General features: G+C 47.1%; 1 protein-coding gene across 1 annotated transcript in view; it reads right to left on the bottom strand.

Annotated features, from left to right (window-relative positions):
• LOC139267383 (lipoxygenase homology domain-containing protein 1-like) overlaps positions 1–27,199 on the bottom strand; it is a 496,361-nt gene that overhangs the window by 200,739 nt on the left and 268,423 nt on the right. Inside the window, exon 21 of the mRNA XM_070885678.1 lies at positions 15,475–15,618. Coding sequence (XP_070741779.1) covers positions 15,475–15,618 — 144 coding nt within the window. The remainder of the gene's footprint in view (positions 1–15,474; positions 15,619–27,199) is intronic.

Consider the following 27,199-nt stretch of genomic DNA (forward strand, 5'->3'; position numbering starts at 1 on the left):
TAATGTGGATAAATGTGAGGTTATCCACTTTGGTGGCAAAAAGAGGAAGACAAATATTATCTAAATGGTGACAGATTAGGAAAAGGGGAGGTGCAACGGGACCTGGGTGTCATGGTACATCAGTCATTGAAGTTTGGCATGCAGGTACAGCAGGCAGTGAAGAAGGCAAATGGCATGTTGGCCTTCATAGCTAGAGGATTTGAGTATAGGAGCAGATAGGTCTTACTGCAGTTGTACAGAACCTTGGTGAGGCCACACCTGGAATTGTGTTCAGTTTTGTTCTAATAATCTGAGGAAGGACGTTCTTGCTATTGATGGAGTACAGCGAAGGTTCACCAGATAAATTCCCGGAATGGCAGAACTGACATATGAGGAGAGACTGGATCAACTGGGCTTGTATCCACTGGAGTTTAGAAGAATGAGAGAGGATCTCAGAGAAACATATAAAATTCTGATGGGATTGGACAGGTTAGAGGCAGGAAGAATGTTCCCATTGCTGGGAAGTTTCAGAACCAGGGGTCACAGTCTAAGAATAAGGGGTAAGCCATTTAAGACCGAGATGAAGAGAAACCTCTTCACTCAGAGAGTGGTTAATCTGTGGAATTCTCTACTGGAGAAAGTTGTTGAGGCCAGTTTGTTAGATATATTCAAAAGGGAGTTAGATATGGCCCGTACGGCCAAAGAGATCAAGGGGTATGGAGCGAAGGCAAGAAAGGGGTACTGAGGTTGAATGATCAGCCACGATCTTATTGAATGGCAGTGCAGGCTCGAGGGGCCGAATGGCCTGCTCCTGCACCTAATTTCTATGTTTCTAAGTCCGTGTTCAGAACAGAGGGTTGTAGGATGCCGAACAGAAAGATGAGATCTTATTATTGACGTTCTCATTGAGTTTCATTGTGGCAGTGTACGAGCCCAATGACAGACAATGAGAGGAAAGTCACAGGGAGCTTGAAGTTGCGATGTTTGGCAAGGCAATTATCTAATTGGCATTTGATCTCCTCAATGTGGAGGAGACTGCACCGTGAGCGAAAAATACAACATGATAGATTAGAGAAGTTACAAATAAATTGCTGTCTCACATGTAATAAGGGTTTGGGGTCTGAGATAGTCATGTAGGAGGAAGTGAATGGACATACGTTGTATTTCATGCATTTGGATGGGAAGGTGCCAGAGGAAGAGCAGCTGGGAGTAGGGGTGATGTGAAAGTGAAGCAGGGTATCATGGAGGGAATGGTCCCTCTGGAAAATGGACGCAGTTGTGGGAATCAGTAGACTTGTAGTAGATGTCAGTGGAAAGTCCAAGTGGGTTCCCATCGCAACACCTTTAAACCATAGCGAGTGCATGGAGTTAGAGGAGAAGTTGTTTTGAGGCAACAACAAATTCAGCAAGGCAGAGAAGGTGAATGGGGACTGGTGGTCACTGTTCAAGGAAGAAGGGAAGAGCCTGCTCGATTTCCTAGTGAGGGATGGAGGTGTAAAGGGAAACTATGTCCTTGTGAAAAACAGACGATTGGGGCTGGAGAATCTGAAATCATGAAAGTGACAAATGGTATCACAGGAGTCATGGATGAAACTAGACAAAATGGGGAAAGAAAAGTATCAAGGTAAGAGAAAATTAGTTTAGTGGGGCAAGCTAAAACAATTGGGCTACCAAGACAATCCTGTTTATGTGTCAAGGGACGAGATATAAATGCGGTTTGGTGTTGGGAAACTATGAGATTGAAGATACTGGCAAAGAAGATGAGATGGAATTGGTCAGATGGAATGGGGTTAGTGCAGCAAAGTGGAGTTGAGGTAGAAGATCAGCCATGAATGGTGAAGCAGGCTCAAGGGACCAAATGGCCTACTCCTGCTCCTAATTCTTATGGTTACAGTCTGGGAAATAATGAAGGCAGCGACAAGCAGTTAGGAAGAGAGTTGACATTCAGCCTCAGCAAGGTAGAGGTCATTCTACCATACAACAACAGCAGATTTGATGACAGTGTCACAGAGACTAAAGTGATAGATTAGAAGAAGTAAGAAAAGTGGAGAAACTGAGGCAGTTGATATAATGACAGCACTCTCAATGAAAAGATTAAGAGGAGACCAAAGGGAGGATCAAAACAGAACTGCTCACTGTAATTGCTTATGGACACTTTGCTCAGGGCTCACTGCACGTATTGGAAAATAGTTTTATTTTAATATGCAGGAAGCCTTCCCCTACATTCTGCATTACCTTTGGAAAGCATTCTATGTCAAGAGAAATATTGAGCTCGGATCTGAGAGCTGCATAATGGGCTTCCCACTGGGAATCGCACTTTACATAATATATATGCTGGAGGAAAAGTAGCATGATGGTAAGGAAAAGTAAGATTAATCAGGTAGCACCAGAGGAGAGCCAAACTATCCCAGCACTACTCATCCAGCAGAATCTATCGACCCAGGTGCATTTTCCAAGTCCTTTCCGAGGAGTTCAGTCTTACAAGGCTACACTTTAGTCATGAAGCTTTGGAGGAGCTGTTTGCCGCAACAGCCAGATCGGCAACCAAGATACACAGCAAGATCCCACTGAGGCACAGCTGGTGACGCCAGCTCTCAACCTTTATGCCACAGGTTCATTCCAGGGACTTTTAACGGAACAGCCAATTTGCAGTGCTTGCCTCTACCAGGAAGGTCACCTGGATTATTGGATTACAATTACTGGCTGGCAAATACTTTGGGGGAGAAATTCGGTCGCGCCACTGTTGCGGTGTTAATCCAGGCAGAGCGATACTTTTAACGCCTTGAAAAAGTCAGGGCCTCCCTCTCAGAAATTCGTCAAAATCAGTCGTTAAGCTGACAGGGGCGCTAAATCATCTGTTGCACACCAGAGCAGGGGTGGGGGTGGGATGCAGCGGCAATAATGAAAATTTGGTCGGTAAATTTTGTGGACCCATTGCGCGTGTGCCGAACTCCGATTCAAATCTTGGAAAAATGTGAGTCTTAAAGGTGCGGCAAGGTAAGTTAACATATGAGCAGCTCCAGCTCCACAGTGTCTTCAGAGTGCAAAAATGGAGGAGCAAGGAGGACACCAGCTATCTTACCGCTTCTTGCCCACTGTCCTTGATGCCTTGCTGGAGGCAGTGGAGAGTCGCTGGAATGCCCTCCAGCCTGGAGGGGGATGAAGGCCATCGCCTAAGGTTTTGACAAGGCTGTGGAGGGAGGTGGCACAGCACGTTTAAGCCTGGAATACGGTGGCCATAACAGTGACATAATGTCGCTGTCAATTCAACAACCTTACTAGGGTCGTCAGGGTGAGTACACTTTCCATTCACCTTCCAATGCCTTCATGTGAAGCTCACTGTCTCAAACAATGTAAAGACTTTGCAGTGCCTACCCCTTCTCTATGTCTATCAGGCCATGCACCTCCTTGCATGTCGGAGAAGGACATTTAGAAAATCATAATACAATCAAGCAGAGTCAGCATGGTTTTATGAAAGCAAAATCATGTTTGACAAATTTGCTTGAGTTCTTTGAGGATATAACGAACAGAGTGGATAAAGTGGAATCAGTAACTGTAGTGTATTTGGATTTCCAAAAGGCATTTGATAAGGTGCCACGTAAAAGGGTACTGCACAAGATAAGAGTTCATGGCATTGGGGGTAATATATTAGCATGGATAGAGGATTGGTTAACTAACAGAAAACAAAGAGTTGGGATAAATGGGTCATTTTCCAGTTGGCAAACAGTAACTAGTGGGGTGCCGCAGGGATCGGTGCTGGGGCCTCAACTATTTACAATCTATATTAATGACTTGGATGAAGGGACCGACTGTAATGTAGCCAAGTTTGTTGACGATACAAAGAAGGGAGGAAAAGCAATGTATGAGGTGCACACAAAAAACCTGCAAAATTACATAGACAGGTTAAGTGAGTGAGCAAAAATTTGGCAGATGGAGTATATAATGTTGGAAAGTGTGAGATTATGCACTTTGGCAGAAAAAAAATTGAAGTGCAAGTTATTATTTAAATGGAGAAAAATTGCAAAGTGCTGCAGTACAGCGGGACTGGGAGTCCTGGTGCATGAAACACAAAAGGATAGTATGCAGGTACAGCAAGTGATCAGGAAGCCGAATGGAGTCTTGGCCTTTATTGCAAAGGGGATGGAGTATAAAAGCAGGGAAGTCTTGCTACAGTTATACAGGGTATTGGTGAGGCCACACCTGGAATACTGCGTACAGTTTTGGTTTCCATATTTAAGAAAGGATGTACTTACTTTGGAGGCAGTTCAGAGAAGGTTCACTAGGTTGATGTTATGTGTGCAATAAAGGTACAAACTGAGCACTGCTTAACTGAACAAGGTACAACTTTGGCTCTGCTTTATTTCGGCCCAAAGTGCCTGCCTCTCAAAATGGCTGGCCTTTTATACCAGAGCAGCACCATCAGCGTGCTGCTCAGTGGCCTCCAACAATGACACCATCTGGTGGCTACAAACAGCATGTACATACATGACAATACCCTCCTCTGAGATCTTATCACAGTCTTTCACAGGTTGAGATGGTCTGGTGCTTTACTCTCCCAGGTTGACTGTCTCAGTTCGATTCTGGCCTTGGGTGAATGTGCGGGTTCTGTTGTGGCTGGTGGCTGGATGGTTGACTTGTTGGGGGTGGCAGTGGCCATGTCAGAAATTGCAAGTCCATTTTTATTGAACAAGTCCATGATGGAAATTCCGGGTTCACTGATGACCCTTGAGTCCACTGAAGGCTGCTGGTAGGTTGGTTGGTCGTCAATGGTTTCTTCGTCTGACTGCTCTGGCTCGTCTGTGTGCCTCAGCTTTGTTTGATCCATGTGTTTTCTGCAAGTTTGCCCATTCTTGAGCTTAATAACAAATACTCTGTTGCCCTCCTTGGCCGTGACCGTATCAGCGATCCATTTGGGACCCTGACCATAATTTAACACATATACAGGATCATTAACAGAAATCTCACATGACACAGCTGCGCGATCGTGATACCCTTGTTGACTCTGTCTTCTGTATTCAACATGATTACTTAAATCCGGGTGTACAAGAGATAACTTGGTCTTAAGACCTCTTTTCATCATGAGTTCACCAGGCAAGACCCCTGGGAGCGTGTGGGGTCTTGTCCTGTAACTCAGCAGTATGCAAGACAAGCGGGTCTGCAGTGACCCTTGGGTTACTCTCCTCATGCTTTGCTTGATTAAGTTGTACTGCACGTTTTGCTTGCTCGTTGGACGCAGGCTTGAACGGTGCTGACCTTACATGTTTTTTGCCGTTAAGTTTTACAAACTCCTGAAACTCCTGACTGGTGAAGCATGACCCATTGTCGCTCACCACAATGTCAGGCAGACCATGTGTCGCGAACATGACATTGAGATTCTCTATGGTTGCCGTGGATGTGCTGGATGACATGATTATGCATTCTATCCACTTCGAATAAGCATCCACCACCACTAAAAACACCTTTCCCAGGAAGGGACCTGCAAAATCTACATGGATCCTGAGCCAAAGTTTGGATGGCCATGACCACAGACTCAGCAGCAATTCCGCTGGTGCTTTGCTGAGCTGCATGCAGGAGTTGCACTGATGTACGCATGCTTCCAGCTCAGAATCAATTCCTGGCCACCATACGTGAGACCTGGCGATGGCCTTCATCATCACTATACCAGAATGTGCGCTGTGTAACTCACACACAAACTTCTCTTTCCTTTTCTTAGGCATTACAACTCAATTGCCCCACAATATGCAATCTGCTTGAATAGACAGTTCGTCCTTGTGACAAATGTACGGTTTGGCCTTCTCGCACATTTGCTTAGGTATGACAGACCAATCCCCTTTACCATGGATAATATTGGATCCTGGCTGGTCCAGGTCTTAACTTGCTGAGCCGTGACAAGGATACCTTCACTCTCAAAAGCATCCATGATTAACATTAAATCTGCCAGTTGTGGTGTTTCCACCTCCAGTGTGGGCAACAGCAACCGGCTCAAAGCATCGGCACAATTCTTTGTGCCAGGTATGTGGCGAATAACATAATCATAGGCAGAAAATGTCAGCGCCCACCTTTGGATGTGGGATGAAGTGTTGGTTTTGATACCTTTGCTCTCGGAAAACAACAAAATGAGCAGCTTGTGATCGGTCTCTAATTCAAACCTCAGACCGAACAGGTATTGATGCATCTTTTTAACACCGTACACACATGCTAAAGCTTCTTTTTCTACCATACTGTAGGCTCTTTGTGCTTTAGACAAACTTTTGGATGCATACACGACAGGTTGAAGTTTCCCCAACTCATTGGCTTGTTGTAACACGCAACCAATTCCATATGACGGTGCATCACAGGCCAAAACTAAATGTTTACATGGGTCATAATGTACCAGCAGCTTGTTCGAGCAAAGCAGATTGGTGGCTTTCTCGAAAGCTGTCTTGCAATGCGCCCCACACCCAGTTGTTGCCTTTTCTCAATAGCATGTGCAGTAGTTGTTATGTATTGTCCAGGTACATTAAATGTATGATTACAATGGTGCGCCACAGAGGACGCTGTGGTGGGAGACCTGGAAGTACCTGCAAGACAGAGTATAAAAGGCTGCCCACCAAACCTGAGAGGCACTCTGGAGTTACACAATAAAGGGCTAAGGTCACAGCAGTTACTACAACACCAGACTGTGTGGAGTCAGTGATTTGAGTGCTACATACATCACATTGGTGACAAGGACACGGTCGAGCTTCATGCAACCATGGCTACTCTGGGCTCGCTAAATGATTTTACAGTGGGTAATGATTGGGAGGCTTTTACGGAAAGGCTCGAGTACTACTTTATAGAAAACGACCTGACGGAGGACACAAACGCACTGAGAGAGAAGCGTAAGGCGATATTGCTGTCCAGTTGTGGCGATGAGGGTCCGGAGAAGGAAAGCTGTTCATCGGCGGTCTAAATCCCCACAAAGTCTCGAACCCGGCAGGCACTGTCCACAGGATAGCGCCCGTCACGGACAAAACTGCAGAACGTGGCTCTGCCCAAGGCAGTGAGCACGGACCTCGGGGTCCTGGAACTCAAGAGTCCGCCGAGGGGGGCTAATCGAGTAGCACCATGCTGGCATTGCGGAGGAAGCCATGGGGCTCACCGGTGCAGGTTTGTGGAGTATATGTGCAATACCTGCCACACGAAAGGCCACCTTCAGCGTATGTGCAAAAGAAACCTGGCTCACCGTGTGGCTGAGGAGATGGTAGATGATCCACCAGCCAGCGAGGAGCAGGCAGAAGATGAGGCGTTTGTACTGTATACTTGTACCGACGATTCGGCCCCAGTGGTTTTGGAAGTCAAGATTAACGGGGTCCCAGTGAATAAAGAAGTGGACACTGGATCGGGTCAGTTGCTGATGAGTAAGGAAACTTTTGATAAACTGTGGATCAACCCAGCAGCACGACCCAAGCTGGTCCCGGTCCCGGCGAAGCTGCGCACCTACACCAAGGAACTGATACTTGTTCTTGGCAGAGCGAATGTGCAGGTATCTCACGGGGGCGAGACGGATCTTTATGGATCATTGCAGGCGATGGGCCGACGCTACTCGGCAGGAGGTGGATGGGAAAGGTCCGTGGGAGCTGGGAAGACTTCATCCCTCCACAGGCTGCTGTCCCCCGTGTTCCCAAAGAGCAGTGCAGACCGAGCTGGAGTAGGAAGAAGGGCTTCGACTGGCTGCTCCAGCAGGCACCGTCGGCCCGCAGGCAGAGGCCAGCTCCGGAGGATGCGGCAGTGCAGGGACCGGTGCGTTGTAGCTCCCGGGTGCGGCCGAAGTGTGGTGGGTCCCGAGAGAGAGTCGAGAGTGAACTGGTAGGCAGCAGCAGGCTAGAGTTTAGCAGGGAAACCAACCTCGCAAGAGGGTCCGGAGAAGGAAAGCTGTTCATCGGCGGTCTAAATCTTGACACAGATGAGCAGGCCCTGGAAGAAGTGCTCTCCAGGTACGGGCAGATCTCCAAGGTGCGAGTGATCAAGGACGCCCAAGCGTCCCGCGGTCTTGGCTTCAGCACAAATGTTCTTGGCTGTTTTTTTTTGCTGACACCTAATCCTTCTTTAAAGTTAACCCCACCCACAACTGCACGAAGAGAGTAACATGTCATGCCAGAAGCCTCTGAATTCTTCACCTCTTGGAAATCTCTTGCAAAACAGATGTCCTCCTCATCAAAATGAGCATTTAACCTACACCTTTTCTGTACCATTTCTTCAGGGACGCGATGTCTCTTTTGGCTTGAAACCTCCTTTTCTGTAATCGGCTGCAACTGTTGGCGGAGTTGTTTCAATGTAAAGGGCACCGCGAGCTCAAGATGGTGGCGAGCCTCGTGGCAGCAATAGTCTGCAGAGAAAAGCAAGCAGAGCAACTAAAATGGCGGCGCCTAGTGGAAGCCTCATGGGAACAACAAAATGGAGTCTTAAAAGGGCCTTACACCGTTGGCGGTCCCGACAACGAGACTTTTGTAAGGCAAGAGCGAGTCTAAATGAGTAATGTGATTTGTATGATGACATGATTTAAGACAGGAGTTAATATTTTGATGCTGAAATGATTACTGTGTTTAAAATGATGGGTGATTTACGAAAAGAGTTAATACCATGAGGTACAAGTAAAAGGTTTAATGGATCTGTGACTAACATGATTAATGGACTAATGCGATTTTCGATTTTATGTGATTTATGCAATGGTTCAGCTGCGGCAGATGAGCCGCAAAGGTGACTACTTTCTGAGAACAGAGGCAATGCACTAGTTGCGATACCCTGTCTCAACGCAGCCCATTACCTCGGGCAAAGAGGGGCTGTATGCCGTCACCATACCTCACCCAGTGGAGCTGGGATTAAACAACTGTTCAGTGTACCTGCAACCTTTTGTTGTAATTCTTCAATGCATCTATATGTACCATGCAAATGCACTGTCTATGTATACCTGCTTTCTGTTGGAGGTTATGCTCGTGTACTTCATCACCCATTTAAGGACTGCAAATACCACATGCTTGCACCGGATCGCAAGCATAACCTCTACATGGCAGAGAAGAGGGAAGTGGATGGTCATGGATTCACACTCACAAATCAACCAGGACGAACAAGGCCGAGGTTACCGACAATGGCTTTTGGAACTGGGGGGGGAGTGAGATGTTATGTATTGTCCAGGTACATTAAATGTATGGTTACAATGGTGCACCACAGAGGGCGCTGTGGTGGGAGACCTGGAAGTACCTGCAAGACAGAGTATAAAAGGCTGCCCACCACACCTGAGAGGCACTCTGGAGTTACACAATAAAGGACTAAAGTCACAGCAGTTAATACAACACCAGACTGTGTGGAGTCAGTGATTTGAGTGCTACATACATCACAGTAGTAAGGTGCACAATTTAGGTAGGAAGTTACCAAAGTAGTTGAGTAGACCCAGGAACGAATGCAGCTCCGTAACGTTCTGCGGCTTGGGTGCATTCTTGATGGCTTTGGTTTTCATGTAAGTAGGTCTGATGCCATCAGTGACGATTTTCCTCCTGAGGAATTCGACCTCCGATGCCATGAAGACGCACTTCGAGCGTTTAAGTCTGAATCCCACTGTGTCCAAACGTAGTAGAACCTCTTCCAAGTTGTTCAGATGTTCTTTGGAGTCACGACCGGTGATCAGGATGTCATCTTGGAACACGACGGTTCTGGGAACGGACTTCAGTAGACTTTCCATATTCCTCTGGAATATTGCTGCAGCCGAGCAAATTCCAAATGGGCACCTGTGGTAAATAAACAGTCCTTTGTGCGTGTTAATGCATGTAAGTCTCTTCGACGTCTCAACCAACTCCTGCATCATATAGGCCAACATCAAGTCCAGTTTTGTGAACGACTTCCCTCCGGCTCGCATCGCAAACAAGTCATCAGCCTTCGGTAACGGGTACTGATCTTGTTTCGAAACCCTGTTGATCGTAGCCTTTTAGTCTCCACAGATTCTGACTGTGCCATCACTTTTCAGCACAGGAACAATGGGGTTGGCCCATTCATTAAATTCGACCGATATGTGACCTTCATGCTGGAGTCTGTCCAGTTCAATTTTGACCTTCTCCCTCATCATATGCGGCACTGTCCGAGCTTTATGATGGACGGGTCTTGCATCTGAGTCCACGTGGATCTGCACCTTGGCTCCCGTGAAGTTGCCGATACGCAGTTCGAGCAGCGAGGGGAACTTGCTCAATACTTGGGCACATGTATCTTCCTCCGAAAACAACGCCTTTATGTCGTTCCAATCGTATCTGATTTTCTCCAACCAGCTCCTGCCGAGCAGCGTTGGGCCATTGCCTGGAACAATTCACAGCGGTAACTCGTGAACCGCACCGTTACATGACACATTAATTTGTGCACTGCCAATCATCTTTATCAATTCTTTGGTGTACGGGCGCAGCTTGGCGTTAACAGGGCTCAGCCTGGGCCTCAGTTTATTAAACACCCTCTCTTTTATAATCGACTGACTCGCCCCTGTGTCCAGTTCCATCGATACCGGTATCCCGTTAAATTTCACGTTAATCAAAATTGGTTTACTCCTGGTTATGAGAGTACAGTCCATATACTTCCTCCTCTGGCATCTCGGATTGCGTATCCGGATCCGCGCTAGTCTGACTCTCATCCTCCATGTGGTGTGTCGCAGCTCGCTTGCTCATCTGCGGACACTTGCGCTAGAGATGCTCCACTCTCAGTCAGCTTTTGCAACTATATTGCTTAAATCGGCACTGCTGGTGCTGATGATTTCCCCCACAACGCCAACACGGAGAAGTCGGATGCATTCCTGCTGGCGGACTTTGGGCAGCCAGAGGTTTCGCAAATGCAGTCGGATAGGCCCTACCTATGCCGCTCTGCCGAATACCGAATCAATCGCATTTACAGTACTTGCCGAGGTTCGGTTCTTCACCGATATTTGGTTTAAACTCCTGTCCGACACCATACATGATTGAGTGATCTGGATGGCCCTTTTTAAATCCAACTCCTCCACTGCCAGAAGTTTGCGCAGGATCACCTCGTGGTTGATACCGATAACAAAGAAGTCCCGCAGCATGTCTGCCAACACCGTCCCGAACTTGCACGGTCCCGCTAGACGTCTCAGGTCGGCAACAAATTCCGCCGCACTCTGGCCCTCCAATCGAACGTGTGTATAAAACCCATATCTCGAAATGATGATGCCGTCGTCTGACTTGAGGTGATCCCATATCAATGTACACAACTCCTCGTACGTTTTCTTTGTTGGATCACTCGGCATGAGTAGATTCTTTATCAGACCACAGATCTTTGAACCGCACACAGTGAGGAACACGGCCCGGCGCCGATCTGCATCGTTGACCCCCTTCATTTTGTTGGCCTCGAAGTACTGGTTCAAACGGCTCACAAAGTCTGCCCAATCTTCTCCCTCCACAAGTCGATCTAAAAATCCAATCGTGCTCATTTTGCAAACAAAGGTTCTTGTATTCGCGTTGCCAAATATTATGTATGAAATAAAAGTACAGAGTGAGTACTGTTTAACTGAACAAGGTACAACTTTGGCTCTGCTTTATTACGGCCCAAAGTGCCTGACTCTCAAATGGCTGGCCTTTTATACCAGAGCAGCACGCACTGACACCATCTGGTGGCTATAATCAGCATGTACATACATGACAGTTGATTCTGGAGATGAGGGGGTTGACTTATCAGGAAAGGTTGAGTAGGTTGGGCCTCTATTCATTGGAATTCAGAAGAATGAGAGGTGTTTTTCTCAAAAAGTATAAGATTATGAGGGGGCTTGACAAGGTGGATGCTGAGAGGATGTTTCCACTGATAGGGGAGACTAGAATTAGGGGGCATAATCTTAGAATAAGGGGCTGCCCATTTAAAACTGAGATGAGGAGGAATTTCTTCTCGCAGAGGGTTGTAAATCTGTGGAATGTGCTGCCTTAGAGAGTTGTGGAAGCTGGGTCATTGAATAAATTTAAGACAGAGATAGACAGTTTCTTAACCGATAAGGGAATAAGGAGTTATTAGGAGCGGGCAGGGAAGTGGACCTGAGTCCAAGATTGGATCAGCCACGATCGTATTAAATGGCGGAACAGGCTCAAGGGGCCATATGGCGTACTCCTGCTCCTATTTCTTATGTTCTTATGGTGAGACCGCACCTGGAGTACTACGTACAGGTTGAGCAGGCTGGGCCTATACTCATTGGAGTTTCGAAGAATGAGGGGTAATCTTCTTGAAACATGTAAGATTCTGAGGGGGCTTGACAGGGTAGATGCAGAGAGGATGTTTCCACTCATGGGGGAATCTAGAACTAGGGGGCATATTTTCAGAATAAGGGGTCACCCATTTAAAATGGAGATGAAGAGGAATTTCTTCTCTCGGAGGGCCGTGAATCTTTGGAATTCTCTATCCCGGAGAGCTGTGGAGGCTGGATCATTGTATATATTTAAGGTGGAGACAGACAGATTTTTGAACAATAGGGGAGTCAAGGATTATGGGGAGCAGGCAGGAAAGTGGAGTTGAAGCCAAGATCAGATCAGCTATCATCGTATTGAATGGCGGAGCAGGCTCGAGGGGCCAAATGGCCTATTTCTGCTCCTACTTATTATGTTCTTATGTTCTTGCTGAAGCCACCAAGAGACTTCTCGATCACCTCACCAGACATGCATTGCCCATCCAAGTGTCTCTCACCTTCTAGCTCCTTACTCAGCCTGAGCCCACCGAGCAGCAACTTTCAACTCTTATGCGGTAACAGGGCTAAGCCTCATACTTACTGGTGTTTGCTTGTGCCTCAGACCCACCGTTCACACAGCAACAGTGCAATGCCATGCTGGATGAAATGCAGATATGCTCACTTCCTCATATTACTCGCGAGTACCCTACTGCACACACATGTGGCACAGCAGCATCGACACAGCCACTAACAACTTTGTCATTGCAGGTGAAACACGCGCACAATATGCATGAGCTGCATCGTAGAGGCGGAGGTGAGCCCTACCTCTAGGACCTCACTGAGGTGGAGGAGATAGTGTCCACCCTCATGGGCGCTGCAATCGAGGCGGTGGAGGATGGAGAAACAGAGCCCCCACTCGACAGTGACAGTATGTGAATGAGATGGGCGTTTTGTGTGAGTCCTCTTAACCTTGAGACCACATGCCTTACAAAATGTTGCAACCAAAATAACGATGCCCCCCTACTTCTTGCTTTTCTGCCCCCTCCCCAGCTGATAACCACACTTCTGCTGCTTTGTGGTTACAAATGATGAGCCAGAAGAGCGGCAGCCTGCCCATCAGTGGACGTCTTCAGACGACGGGGGAAGATGAGGAGGAGGAGTTGGAGAGCAGTGTACCAGCACAGCGCAACACGTCCTCATTGAGGGCGAGTGGAGAGACCACCTCAGTGGAAGAGGCTGTCTTACTGCGATTGCATGGACCTGAGGCTCCTGGCCAGTGGCCTGCAGCAAGGCCCAGCGCGATGGGAAGCTCGAGGGCCATATCCTGCTGGCAGATGAGCACCTGGACTTGGAGGCTATATCCAGGGAGTCAATGCAGATGCACTGCGAGCTAATGGGTGCATTGGCGAGGATCCCGCCGAGCATGGATGCACTTGCTTTCAGTGTGGTGGAGGCTGCCTCAATGTTTGCATTTGCATCTCAGGAGTCCATCGAGCCCATCCTTGTTAGATACCAATGGATGATACCAAGTGACCATGGGGTTCAAGACATGATGGCGCGGACCATGGCTGACGTGGCAGTAAACATTGAACGGCAGGCCGAGACCACACTACACCTGCATTCTGCCATGTCGTCCGTGCATGTGGCATCAATGCGCTGTGTGCTCAGATGCAGAGTCAAATAGATGTCACGCAAGCACTGACTGTGGTCATCGTGTCTGGGACCCCATCAGTCCAACAGGGAGGTAACAGTGCCGATGCAGGCCAGCAATCTGCACTCCAACAGATTGCTCCGGATGCTGAAGGCTCTGCCCCAGGGAAGTGACAGCCAGTCGGTTGAGCTGGGACCTGACGTCCTCTCTCAGGAGGACATCATTCTGGCTCCCAGCACTGCCATTCTGCCTTTGCATCTGCTGCAGCCTGCACCCCACCATCCCACACTGCCGCCCATTCTCAGGCGGTGCTGTCAGCAGCCGGGCCTTCCAGGCCCAGAGCTGGTCCAGGGCGTTGTGCTAGGCCATCTGTCCTGTCTCCCTCAGACACACAATAGCACTCAAGAGAACCCATTAAGGAGGAGCAGCAGGCGAGGGAGGGAGTGAGGCAGATGGGGGGGAATTGCCAGCGGAGGATGCACTGAAAAAACGTGTCCCCATGGGACCTATGTATATATGTTGGGAAGTTTCACAATCTGTTGTGTATTTTGAAGGGGCGGGTGCTGCATTTTGTTTTATTGGAGGGTGTAAGGTTTTTGGGGTTGTTTGAGGCATGTTTGCCAACTAAAATGTTCGTTGAACAATTTCCTTCAGCCTCTGGTGTCTGATTGTTCAGTTGTGACGGTGACGTTACATTATCGTGGCAAAATGCGCAGTCATTATTAGTTGCGTCCCTCAGTTACCTCCATTTAAGTGAAGTGTTCCCTTATGAGCCGCCGCCGAATAGCCCTGCCACCGCTAACATTTGTAGGCTGCCTCCTCCATGGTTGCTACTGGTCCTCCTCGTGTTGCTGGAGATTTGGGGTGTCACCAGGCTCCTGTTTCTCTTCCTCCTCCTCCCTCCTGAGGTGGGCCTGTGATCCCCAGTGGCAAGGCCTGGGCCCTCATGATGGCCAAGTTGTGCAGCATGCAGCACACCACAATGAATGGTGAGACCTGTTGAGGGGAGTATTGAAGGCTGCCTCCAGAGCAGTCCAGGCATCAGAATTGCTGCTTCACCAAACCTATTGTCTGCTCTATGATGTTGCGGGTGTCGGCATGGCTCTCATTGTAGCGTTCCTCTGGCTCTGTGTGGTGGGGTTGAGGAGGGGAGGTCATTAGCCAGGTGGCCAGGCCATATCCCTTGTCTCCGAGCAGCCAGCTTTGGCCTGCCCATGGTGGCTGAAACAGTCGAGGCATAGTGCTCTCCCGCAGGATAAAGGCATCATGTGCACTTCCAGGATAGCGACTGCGAGGATGCGCTGCGTGTAGTCGCACACCAGCTGCACATTCTGTTTCTGAAAACCTCTGCATTCTGGATGGTGCTCACAAGACCACATGAGTGCAGTCAATTGCTCCTTGCACCCTCGGGAAGCCCACAATATAGGCAAACCTACATGCGCGCTCATCCTGTTTCTCCCTGGTCCTCTGGAAAATAATGAAGTCCATTCTGTGTGTGTAGAGTGCCTGTATGATATCGCGGATGGAGCGATGTGCTGCGAATTGTGAGACGCTGCATATGTCCCCTGATGCAGCCTGGAAGGAGCCGGAAGCATAGAAGGTGAGTGCCACCCTGATCTTCAGTGCGAGTCCTGGTGCCGATGTGAGGCTGCAGGTCTGCCTGCAGGAGATGGCATACCTACATAACTACCTTCTTTCGCAAGCCCAGCCTTCTGACACATTGCTCCTCGGACAGGTCCAGGTCTGAGCGTTGCCGCCGGTGAAAGTCTCCTGCACCGACGTCTAGGGGCTGTGCTCCTTCGGCCGCCAACAAAACCACCTTCTCTGTTGACACCTGTAAGGGGGAAAAAAGTACACTTGAGTAAGAAGCATAAGGGAATTAGGAGGTTCTGAGGAATCAGTTATTCTGTCTTTTATATGGATTGTAATTGACCGGTTATGTATAACCCACTTATATATGTAAAGCACGCTTATACACTCGCTTACATTGGGCTAGTAAGAAGGGAATAGCGAAGCCTGATGAGTAATGAACCATCTGAAATAGCCAACACTGCATACATCCTTAGCACAGAAAATAGAAGATGAAAACTCATTCAGTACAGAGAACAAGGACACAAATGAGAAACATTAAACTCGTTCTCTCAGGAAGAGATAAGGAAGCCAGTGTTTTGGGAACAGAGTTACTTCACACATCATTGGGGCTAAGGAAAAGTTCACATCACTGAACGACATGATTGACATGTGACGAGAGATGGACAGGTGGGAAAGAACCAATCAGAGCTAATCTGATAAGAGTCAACAAATCAATGTAACTTCGCTGATAGCAGTAGACCAATCGATGGTTTTGTAGGAGGGTCGCACAAATTGAAAAATCGTATAACTAGGCTTGTAGAACTCTTGTACTTGGAAGTGTTCATCAGAACATTTCCCGAGCATGCTTGAATAATAAAACCGGTAAACCGAAGTTTTCATCTGAGTGAATCCATGGTCGCTATGCAGAAGGCAGGTGTCCACTCCTTATATCAGGGAGTCCACCTCGAGGAAAAGAATTCTTCCTTTTACCCCAACAATTGGCGCTGCGAGCAGGGTGCAGACCCTCCGACTTGGATGATGTGGCAGCTAGCAATGGCATTGAGTATGTTTTTTGTACCACCTGCAGCTGTAGCATTGACGGGGAAGGAGGTAATCTGTATCAAGAACTAGAAGGGGGTAATCTGTAGAACAAAGTTATAGCAAACCACGGAAGGATGAAAACCAAGGTAGGTGATAGGTGTATTGCCTGAACAAGAAGGAATACAACCTAAAGGGGTCTAGAAAAATGACCCAGAGAATAGGTGTATTGCCTGAACAAGAAGGACTACAACCTAAAGGGGGGTGGGTCCCCAGGATGTTTAGGAAAAATTGGCCAGTGGGATAAAATGAAGACCATGGGGAGTCTCTGAGATAAGGACCAAAAGGGTCCCAGGTATAAATGCTAGCAGGAAAGACAAAAAATAAAACCGACACTTGAGTTGCGGGGGAACCAGATTAGGGAGGCAAGCAGTATTGTTGGTCCGGCCGGACGTTAGAGGGGTCCAAGGGCTTGCAAACAGTACACGGAATCTGTTAGAGGGGTAAACATACCCAGATGAGAAATGGCATGCATTAAGTTGCTGAAAAAACATAGGATAAGCTGTATTGAATGAAAATTTGGTGTGAATATCTGTCTTTAAGTGAAAGCGTTTGCGTGGAAGCTTTGTTTGTGGAATAAGTTGCTGGAAAAAACATAGGATAAGCTGTATTAAATTCACAAAGGACGGCTTGTTTATCAAAAGATAAAACTTGCAACCTTGAAGGTAGAAGGAAGAAACCATTGAACGTTTAATTGGGAAAAAAGTGTTTGCGATTGTCTTATGTAGTTTAAATTAACAAATTCACGGAGACACAAGCCCTCTGTGTAAAATGTTTGTTGGATATAAAAACTATTTGAAGAAAGGAGATTTAAATAGAAAAAGATGTAATTTACTGGATGCTGGTTGATATTGGCTATGAAAAAGATATTGGTTTAATTGGAGGGTAATTAACCAATGAAAACCGAACTTTCATTATGGCCACAGTGAAATTTCAGTTTTGTTTCAAAGTGTGAATATTGGAAAAGAGATAAAAGGCACTCTATGTTGATAATGATTTTAAATAACAAGTTTTACTGCAGTAAAGGAGTTTTAATTTTGTGTTTGAAAATCTTTTTAAAATGGATGGTGCTTATCGAGAAAAAGTCCCGAACAGTCTAAACAAGCAGGAGAGGGTTTTAGAGATAACGAGGGGAAAAGATCTAAGTTATGTGTTAGCCCATCTGCAAAGTCAGCAAAGGAAGGAAAAAAAACTGGGAATTAGAAAATACGTTGCTGAGAGGACAATTTAAAAAAAAAGATGGAACCGGCACGGAAGTTTTAGCTTTTATGCCGAGAGAAGTAAAACACAAGATTTGCTCAGTGAACGGGACCTTAAAAAACAAAATGGTGGAATGTATGTAGCTTGTGTGAAAATGTGTTACAAGTGTGGCCGTTTCCCTGATTGTTTTGACTATGATTTACAGAGCTAAGAAAAAATAAGCTTTGGCCTTGAAGTCACAGTTGCCAGTACTTTATTTTAAATTGGATTTCAGTAAACAAAATAGCTATTAAAATGTGTGGTCTTGTTTTAAATCAATTTGAACGTTTAAAAAGCACCATCTTCTTTAGTGTCACTTTAAAAAAAAAGCCTGTATGAATGTAAGCTGAGGGAAGCTCTGCCCTCTTTTTCCTTTTGTGTAGAATGTATGGTGTTTATTAAATTATAATGTGAGTTTATAGTTGCATACAAGATTCTCACATTTAAAAAAATCTTTGGCAAATATTTGAATTGGAAGTTTAGAAACAATTGGAGTTTAATCTAAAATGCTGTCTTTCCCGATGAAAATGTTTTATTTAAAGCTAATAATAGAAACATAGAAACATAGAAAATAGGTGCAGGAGTAGGCCATTCGGCCCTTCTAGCCTGCACCGCCATTCAATGAGTTCATGGCTGAACATGCAACTTCAGTACCCCATTCCTGCTTTCTCGCCATACCCCTTGATCCCCCTAGTAGTAAGGACTTCATCTAACTCCTTTTTGAATATATTTAGTGAATTGGCCTCAACAACTTTCTGTGGTAGAGAATTCCACAGGTTCACCACTCTCTGGGTGAAGAAGTTCCTCCTCATCTCGGTCCTAAATGGCTTACCCCTTATCCTTAGACTGTGACCCCTGGTTCTGGACTTCCCCAACATTGGGAACATTCTTCCTGCATCTAACCTGTCTAACCCCGTCAGAATTTTAAACATTTCTATAAGGTCCCCTCTCATTCTTCTGAACTCCAGTGAATACAAGCCCAGTTGATCCAGTCTTTCTTGACAGGTCAGTTCCGCCATCCCGGGAATCAGTCTGGTGAACCTTCGCTGCACTCCCTCAATAGCAAGAATGTCCTTCCTCAGGTTAGGAGACCAAAACTGTACACAATACTCCAGGTGTGGCCTCACCAAGGCCCTGTACAACTGTAGCAACACCTCCCTGCCCCTGTACTCAAATCCCCTCGCTATGAAGGCCAATATGCCATTTGCTTTCCTAACCGCCTGCTGTACCTGCATGCCAACCTTCAATGACTGATGTACCATGACACCCAGGTCTTTTTGCACCTCCCCTTTTCCTAATCTGTCACCATTCAGATAATAGTCAGTCTCTCTGTTTTTACCACCAAAGTGGATAACCTCACATTTATCCACATTATACTTCATCTGCCATGCATTTGCCCACTCACCTAACCTATCCAAGTCGCTCTGCAGCCTCATAGCATCCTCCTCGCAGCTCACACTGCCACCCAACTTAGTGTCATCTGCAAATTTGGAGATACTACATTTAATCCCCTCGTCTAAATCATTAATGTACAGTGTAAACAGCTGGGGCCCCAGCACAGAACCTTGCGGTACCCCACTAGTCACTGCCTGCCATTCTGAAAAGTCCCCATTTACTCCTACTCTTTGCTTCCTGTCTGACAACCAGTTCTCAATCCATGTCAGCACACTACCCCCAATCCCATGTGCTTTAACTTTGCACATTAATCTCTTGTGTGGGACCTTGTCGAAAGCCTTCTGAAAGTCCAAATATACCACATCAACTGGTTCTCCCTTGTCCACTCTACTGGAAACATCCTCAAAAAATTCCAGAAGATTTGTCAAGCATGATTTCCCTTTCACAAATCCATGCTGACTTGGACCTATCATGTCACCTCTTTCCAAATGTACTGCTATGACATCCTTAATAATTGATTCCATCATTTTACCCACTACCGATGTCAGGCTGACCAGTCTATAATTCCCTGTTTTCTCTCTCCCTCCTTTTTTAAAAAGTGGGGTTACATTGGCTACCCTCCACTCCATAGGAACTGATCCAGAGTCAATGGAATGTTGGAAAATGACTGTCAATGCATCCACTATTTCCAAGGCCACCTCCTTAAGTACTCTGGGATGCAGTCCATCAGGCCCTGGGGATTTATCGGCCTTCAATCCCATCAATTTCCCCAACACAATTTCCCGATAATGATAGCTTTACTAATAATTTCTGCTGTTTTAACGGACTTCTAATTTCTAAGGAAGTTTTGAAGGCACAAAGACTTGGGAAAAAATTATGTTATTGGGAAAGGTTTAAAAAAAGAATTACGCAAAGTCACGTAATGACGTCAGGCCTTCTTACAAACCTACAAAGGAGTTAACCCTTTCCACTGACAGCTGTTTTATTTAGCTCACGAAACAACTTTAGCATCGCTGCATGGAATTTAAAAAATACTGGACATTATTAATTTGGGTTTCTTAATTGGAAATGACTATTTTCCCATGTGCCAGAGGAGAATAAAATTGTAGTGGCTATAAAAAATGTAAACAAATGTGTACTCTTTAAATAGGGAAAGAGAGAAGTAACATATCTAGAATACTAATAACACAAGGGAAAAGACAGATGCCTGGGGATAGAGAAGAAGCAATTCGATCAATGCCCAGGCCAGGAACTGTGAAAGGGGTCAGGCAGGTACTAGGGCTATTCAACTACTGCAGAAATATTACCCTCGAATATGCCGAGATGGCCCAATCTATATAGGACCCGGTCAAAGGGGGGAAACCCGCCCAAGAGCCTGTAAACTGTGGCCTTGATCAGGAAATTGCAGTTGTAAGGTTAAAACAAGATCTCACAAGTGCTCCAGTCCTGGGATTACCCAACCAGAATCTGTACCTACTACAGTAAAGATCATGGGGACAGACATAGGCCAGTGGCGTAGTAATGTTGGGACACGTTATCGTACATACCCAGCATATCTTAGTAGAAGTGCTTAACACAGGAAGGCTAAAACGGTATCCGACGTATGAAGGGCGAGGTGGGAAGCAATGCTCTTAACCCCCACAACAGGACGGTAATAACAATAAAAGAAAACCGTAACAACCCTGCAGGGTGGATCATTACACAGGAAGAGGAGCATCAGTGTAGCCCAACAGGAGAAGACGAGGGAAACAGTCAGGCTTGAGGAGGCAGACATGGATCTATATGTAGATGGGTCTTGGCACTATATCAACGGGACCCCATGGACGAGATGGGCAGTGGTAGATAACAGCGGACAGGTTAGAAGGGAAGGACGGCTAGAAGGGGGCTTATCAGCTCAAGTGGCTGAATTGGTGGCTCTCACCGGGCTCTGAGGCTGGCTAAGGGAAAAAGAGTAAACATCTGGACAGACAGTCGGAGTAGTGCATGATTATATGATAGCCTGGAGTAGACGGGGATACATGACTTCAGGAGGAGGCACAATAAAACACGAGGATATTGTTGAGAAATTAGTGGAAGCCTCCCTCCTACCCCAGGAGTGTGCGATGGGCAGACGAGGCAGCCCAGCGAGTGGCAGAGACAGGTACACTTGCCGGGAGACCCAGATCGGGCCTGAGGAAGTAAACATGCTTAAGGTACAGGGAGAAGCCACTCCACAGGAAAAGGAGAGGTAGAAGCAGAGAGGAGCCCAACAAAGGATCTACAGGGTATGGAGGAAAGATGGGAATTTATACCATGGGTGTGTCCATACAGGTAGAACCAACATGATAAACATAAAAACATAGAAAATAGGTGCAGGAGTAGGCCATTCGGCCCTTCGAACCTGCACCGCCATTCAATAAGATCATGGCTGATCATTCCTTCAGTACCCCTTTCCTGCTTTCACTCCATACTCCTTGATCCCCTTAACCGTAAGAGCCATATCTAACTCCCTCTTGAATATATCCAGTCAACTGGCATTAACAACTCTCTGCAGCAGGGAATTCCACAGGTTAACAACTCTCTGAGTGAAGAAGTTTCTCCTCATCTCAGTCCTAAATGGCCTACCCCATATCCTAAAACTATGTTCCCTGGTTCTGGACTTTCCCAACATCGGGAACATTCTTCCTGCATCTATCCTGTCCAGTCCCGTCAGAATCTTATACATTTCTATGAGATCCCCTCTCATCCTTCTAAGCTCCAATGAATAAAGGCTCAGTGATCCAGTCTCTCCTCATATGACAGCCCAGCCATCCCTGGAATCAGTCTGGTGAACCTTCGCTGCACTCCCTCAATAGCAAGAACGTCCTTCCTCAGACTAGGAGACCAAAACTGAACACAATATTTCAGGTGAGCCCTGTAAAGCTGCATTAAGACCTCCCTGCTTCTCTATTCAAATCCCCTAGCTATGAAGGCCAACATACCATTTGCCTTCTTTACCACCTGCTGTACCTGCGTGCCCACTTTCAGTGACTGATGAACCATGACACCCAGGTCTCGTCCGCTTTTCCGAGTCTGCCGCCATTCAGATAATATTCTGCCTTCGTGTTTTTGCCCCCAAAATGGATAACCTCACATTTATCCACATTATACTGCATCTGCCATGTATTTGCCCACTCACCTAACCTGTCCAAGTCACCCTGCAGCCTCTTAGCATCCTCCTCACAGCTCACACCGCCACCCAGTTTAGTGTCATCCGCAAACTTGGAGATATTACACTCTATTCCTTCATCTAAATTGTTAATGTACATTGTAAAGAGCTGGGCTCAGCACTGAGCCCTGTGGCACTCCACTAGTCACTGTCTGCCATTCTGAAAAGGACCCGTTTATCCCCACTCTCTTGCTTCCTGTCTGCCAACCAGTTCCCTATCCACGTCAGTATATTACCCCCAATACCATGTGCTTTGATTTTGCACACTAATCTCTTGTGCGGGACCTTGTCAAAAGCTCGATGTCCAGTTGTGGGTGGTGGAAGAGAATGGGTAGAGATATAGAGAACCAATGTAGAAGATGCCTGACATGCGCAAAATACAACCCAGGGAGGAAAGTAAAGGTCAGAATGGGACATCAGCCCCAACAGAAAGGACCCTGGGAAAACTTACAGATAGATTTTATTGGACCGTTACCTAGCAACAAGGCGAAGACATACTGCCCAGTTATAATAGGCCAGTTTACGAAGTGAGTAGAAGCTTTCGCCACTAGAAATTGTTAATCAGAAACCGTGGCCGGGATCTCTGGGGAATGCCACTACAGCTGGACTCAGATCAAGGTACGCACTTCACAGGGAAGACATAAAAGGCCTGTGTTTACTGGAGATCAGGCAAAAATGAGTAGAACCTTAAAAGCGGCCCTAGCCAAGGCAATGAGACTGCCAGAAGTCTTGGTTTCAGGAAGCGTGGACAAAGAACCTTATAAAGACAGGAAACGGGGGTTTGTGATGGAACTCTGTGATCAGTTACATGATTTAAAGGCACAGGCTAGAGATCAGCAAGTAATCAAAGACTTTGAGAACGACACTAAGGAACAGAAGATTCAAATACCCCAAAGGGACCAATCAGGTGATGGTGAGGATGGTAAGGGACATGTGCGCTTATATAGTTATAAGGGGTATCGGCAAGTGGAAACACTGGACACATTTAAACAAGCATGGTCACTAACTAACTGGTGACAACCGGGGAATATTGTTTTTTTGCAGGACTCCAGTGCTCGTGGGAACAACGTGGGGTAACGCAGCTCATATCAAGGACAACAAGCTGAGGGACAGCACGGCCTTTATTACTGAGACTCGGGCAACATTAGTTGTGATAAAGAATCAAAAACACTGATGGTGATGGACGGAGCAACAGTTGACTCAAATAACGGGCATAAAACAACGTAGCAAGTTAAGGAAACAACATTGGGAATGGGCCAGTAATACGGGACCAATAATTAGTGTGAATAAGACCGCGGTGTGTTTTATGACCAAGAGGCGGGGGGGGGGACAAAGATACTGCCCCCGGGGAAAGGGGTGCAGATTTCACTCAACATCTATAAATGGTGGTGGAGGGTCATCTCCCGAGACAGACCCACCAACACGGCCCCACCCACTACTTTAGCAACAGTGAGCACTACCAGGCCCTGACCACCACACCCCTAGCACCACCAACATGTCTAATTTTGCTGGGGCAAAAGGGGGATTGATAATAAGGCAGACCAAGGGTAAGATACATTTCGGGGTACGTCAGCAAATAACTACTGTATTCCTAAATTTAACCATCCCCAGCTTCAGCGGGTCAAACACTGTAAGCCTGTATAGAAACCTGACACTGCGAGCACTTGATAGCCCTGAATCAAAAACCATGAAGTTTAATGTGGTAAGAGGGTCAGGTAAAAAGCGGGACTGGGGAAAAAGAGGGATACTAGAAATGGTAGACGCAGGATACATGGCAGGATACGCAGCGGGAGTTGCGCCAGTAAACACTATGGGCGAGAACCTCCACTTTTGTGGTTATCGCCCAAAAATGGGTGTTATTTCCGGTGTGGGCGTTAAAAAATGGTTTTCAGATCGCCGGCTTCTCGCTCATTCTCAAAACACCTAGTTTACATTTTTGAAAATGGGCGTTACCCGAGCGGTAGCGTTAAATGTTTTTCACCTTCTGCCGTAAAGTGTGGCTGTCCTTCGCAACGGCATGGCAACACTCGATTCCCGCAATTCTGGAGATCAAGGGTCACCATGACATGCACAGAAGAGGAGACAGAGAGAGAGGGAGCTCAGAGGGACTGAAGGGGTGGCTGAGTGTGGTGTGGCTGCTTTGCGAGGAAGGAGGGAGACTTCAGAGCTTCATAGCAAGTAGGCAAACAAAAAGGAGCTGTTACCAGCCACATATTTGACTGAATTTGGCCTATAATGGAGAGAGAGGAGGAGCCATCACAGCACGCTGTGGCGACTGACGCTGGAGAGAGCAGTGAGGTGGGAGAGGAGCACATTGGAGGCCGCAAAAGAGCCAGGAGGTTCTCGGATGAGGCAAATGCCTCCCTCCTGCAGCAGGTCGAGTCACGCTGGGGTGATTTGACACAAGGAGGGCGTGGGAAGCCCACCCTAAAGGCCTACCAGAGGATATGGATCGAGATAGTAGAGGTGGTCTCGTCATCGACCAACAAGGCGCATGAGGGCAACCAATGCTGCAAACGATGGAACGACCTTGTGTGATCCGCAAGAATATTACATTGATTTAAATGTACTTATGTATTTATATAATTTGATTTGTAACAGTCATGAGTGACTATCAGCAGATGTGAGGTCTTTCACTTTTACCGGGAATGTTTTACTCAAAGCATGCGATCACGGTGTACGTCTTTAGGTAAAGAATGATAATTATCATAATAATCATGATTACATCTGTCGGTTATGTGTTGTATCAGTCTCTATGACAGTACCGAGCAAGGATATCACGCAATGATCTCATGCCATGTCGTCCTGTCATCTTTTACAGAAGAAGCTATCGACGATGAGGGCCGTGCAGAGGCAAACGGGTGGGGGGCCACCAGTCCCCAGCGACATCACTGAGATGGAGGAGAGAGTGCTAGCACTTGTGGGGAAGCACCCCTGGACAGCCACGGACACATCTGCAGAGCCTGACGTGAGTAAAGTTTACACCATTGTGTCATGTAAAGTCTAAAGCTGCCACACCCACTCATATCCGAACAATCATATATGATAGATGATTTCTAAAAGTGTCATAGAAATAATGCTGGCCTAATGAAAATCATTGCAATGCACAATGTGTTGATGGTCATGAAATGTGATGTCTGTGATGATTTTGATAGCGGTGGTGCTTTTGTCATGCATATGCTGTGTTTAGCGCTAGACTCACCTTGTGACCCTAGCACCCCCTTCTCCTCTAACAACCTCATTTGTGTTTTGCCAGCAGCGTGGCCCGAGGCAAGACCACAGAGGCCAGAAGGTGGGGGCGCGAGGCAGGAGTCGGCGGACCATCCTACTGCATCTGGTGCTGAGGAGCTCCGATTTTCGCCCGTCAATCTGCTGGGTCTGTTCTCGACTTTTGAGAGCGCAGACTTCGAAGAACCTGCATCGCCAAACTCCAGAAGCCATTCCACCCCAAGGCCATCTAGTGGTCCTCCGGTCATTCCCGCCTCCACTCTGGAGGTACCGGCTCCAAGCACCTCTCCACAGAGCACCCCATTTGTCCCCAGGATGGCACCGACTCCACGGAGGCCTCGTGGATGTGGCAGGTTTGTTCCACGAGCGCGACATACAGCAGGGAGATGGTACAGTTGTCCAGGATGACTGTAGATATTGGTGAGGCATATCACGACACCTGGCCACCATGACCAAGTGCATTCCGTGCAGGGCGGAGTACCTGGATGCGATAGCCAGGAACACTGCTACCACAGGCCTCCCAGTGGTCCCCGAGTGCGGCACTCCACCCCTAGGTTCCGCATCACCACTGCGAACGACAGGTGAGAGCAAGGACCAAGATCCTGCTTCTGCATCAGAGAATGTTGCCCCCTCAGCACCCCCCACTCCCGTACCCGTGCAACCACCGCATCTGCCTTCATCCCCCTCAATGAGGCACCGTCTGAGGAGCTCCTCGGCCAGGCGCCATGGAGCGAGGAGGGCAAGGGGTAGAGGTGGGGAGAAGGAGAGGGGGGAAGGAAAGTGAGGTGCATGTGCGCAGGTGATGGCTGTGTTATATCTCCATCCGGGTGTATGCAATTTGTTGCAATGCATGGGAGCTGGGGACCACGCTCCTGCTTTGCCTTTGTATTCTGTGTTGTTGGACATGTTGAACATGTGATTTATGTCAATGGTGGTAAAAATGGGGTGGGGGCAGGGCTTGGGTGTTATTGGCTGTGATACTTACGATTTCAAACCAATGTTGGTATTAAACTTTTGTTATTGAACATAACCTTGTTGCACATTGTCTCAGAAAGCTGGACCATTACACACTGGTGATTACTTACCATTGAAAGGGTTAAATACAACTTAACATCAATCAATGTAAACTTTACCTGGCACCAAGGTGATGGGCACCATTGATGTCTGAGCTGCACACACACAGCAGTGTGTCAGCGTTGTCACTCACATCAGCGCTCTTTCAGGCAAATCTTTCAGATATCAACTCCTCATGTATGAGTGGGATTTAACAAATGCCAGCCACACCGCTGGCGTTTGTTCTGGTTAGTTCCACTTTTTGTGGGCGGTTTTTTGAGCGAGCGATATTGTGGACGATATGTGTGTGAGGTGGTGAAATTGATGATGAGCGATCTCCATGGCCCCTAGTTTGGATAAATTCACTCTTTATGACAAAAAACAGTGGGCGGGCGTTAATATTGAATCTCGGCGTTAATTCTGTGCGGAAAGTAACGCTGGGCAATATTATGGGCGTTGATTTCACCCATTCTGCTGATTCCGCCCCAAAAAAGTGGGTGGGCGGTGATATTTTTTCCCAGCATTAAGCACATTGGGAAAATAACGCTCGCCAATAAGTCTCCTAAAAAAGCCCTTCAGTTTCCATTTTGTGCCAAAATGGGTGATATCTGAGCATTATACATCATGCCAGCGGTAAAATGGG

This window comes from Pristiophorus japonicus, chromosome 1 (genome assembly GCF_044704955.1).
Source record: "Pristiophorus japonicus isolate sPriJap1 chromosome 1, sPriJap1.hap1, whole genome shotgun sequence".
In the NCBI taxonomy this organism is placed as follows: Eukaryota; Metazoa; Chordata; class Chondrichthyes; family Pristiophoridae; genus Pristiophorus; species Pristiophorus japonicus.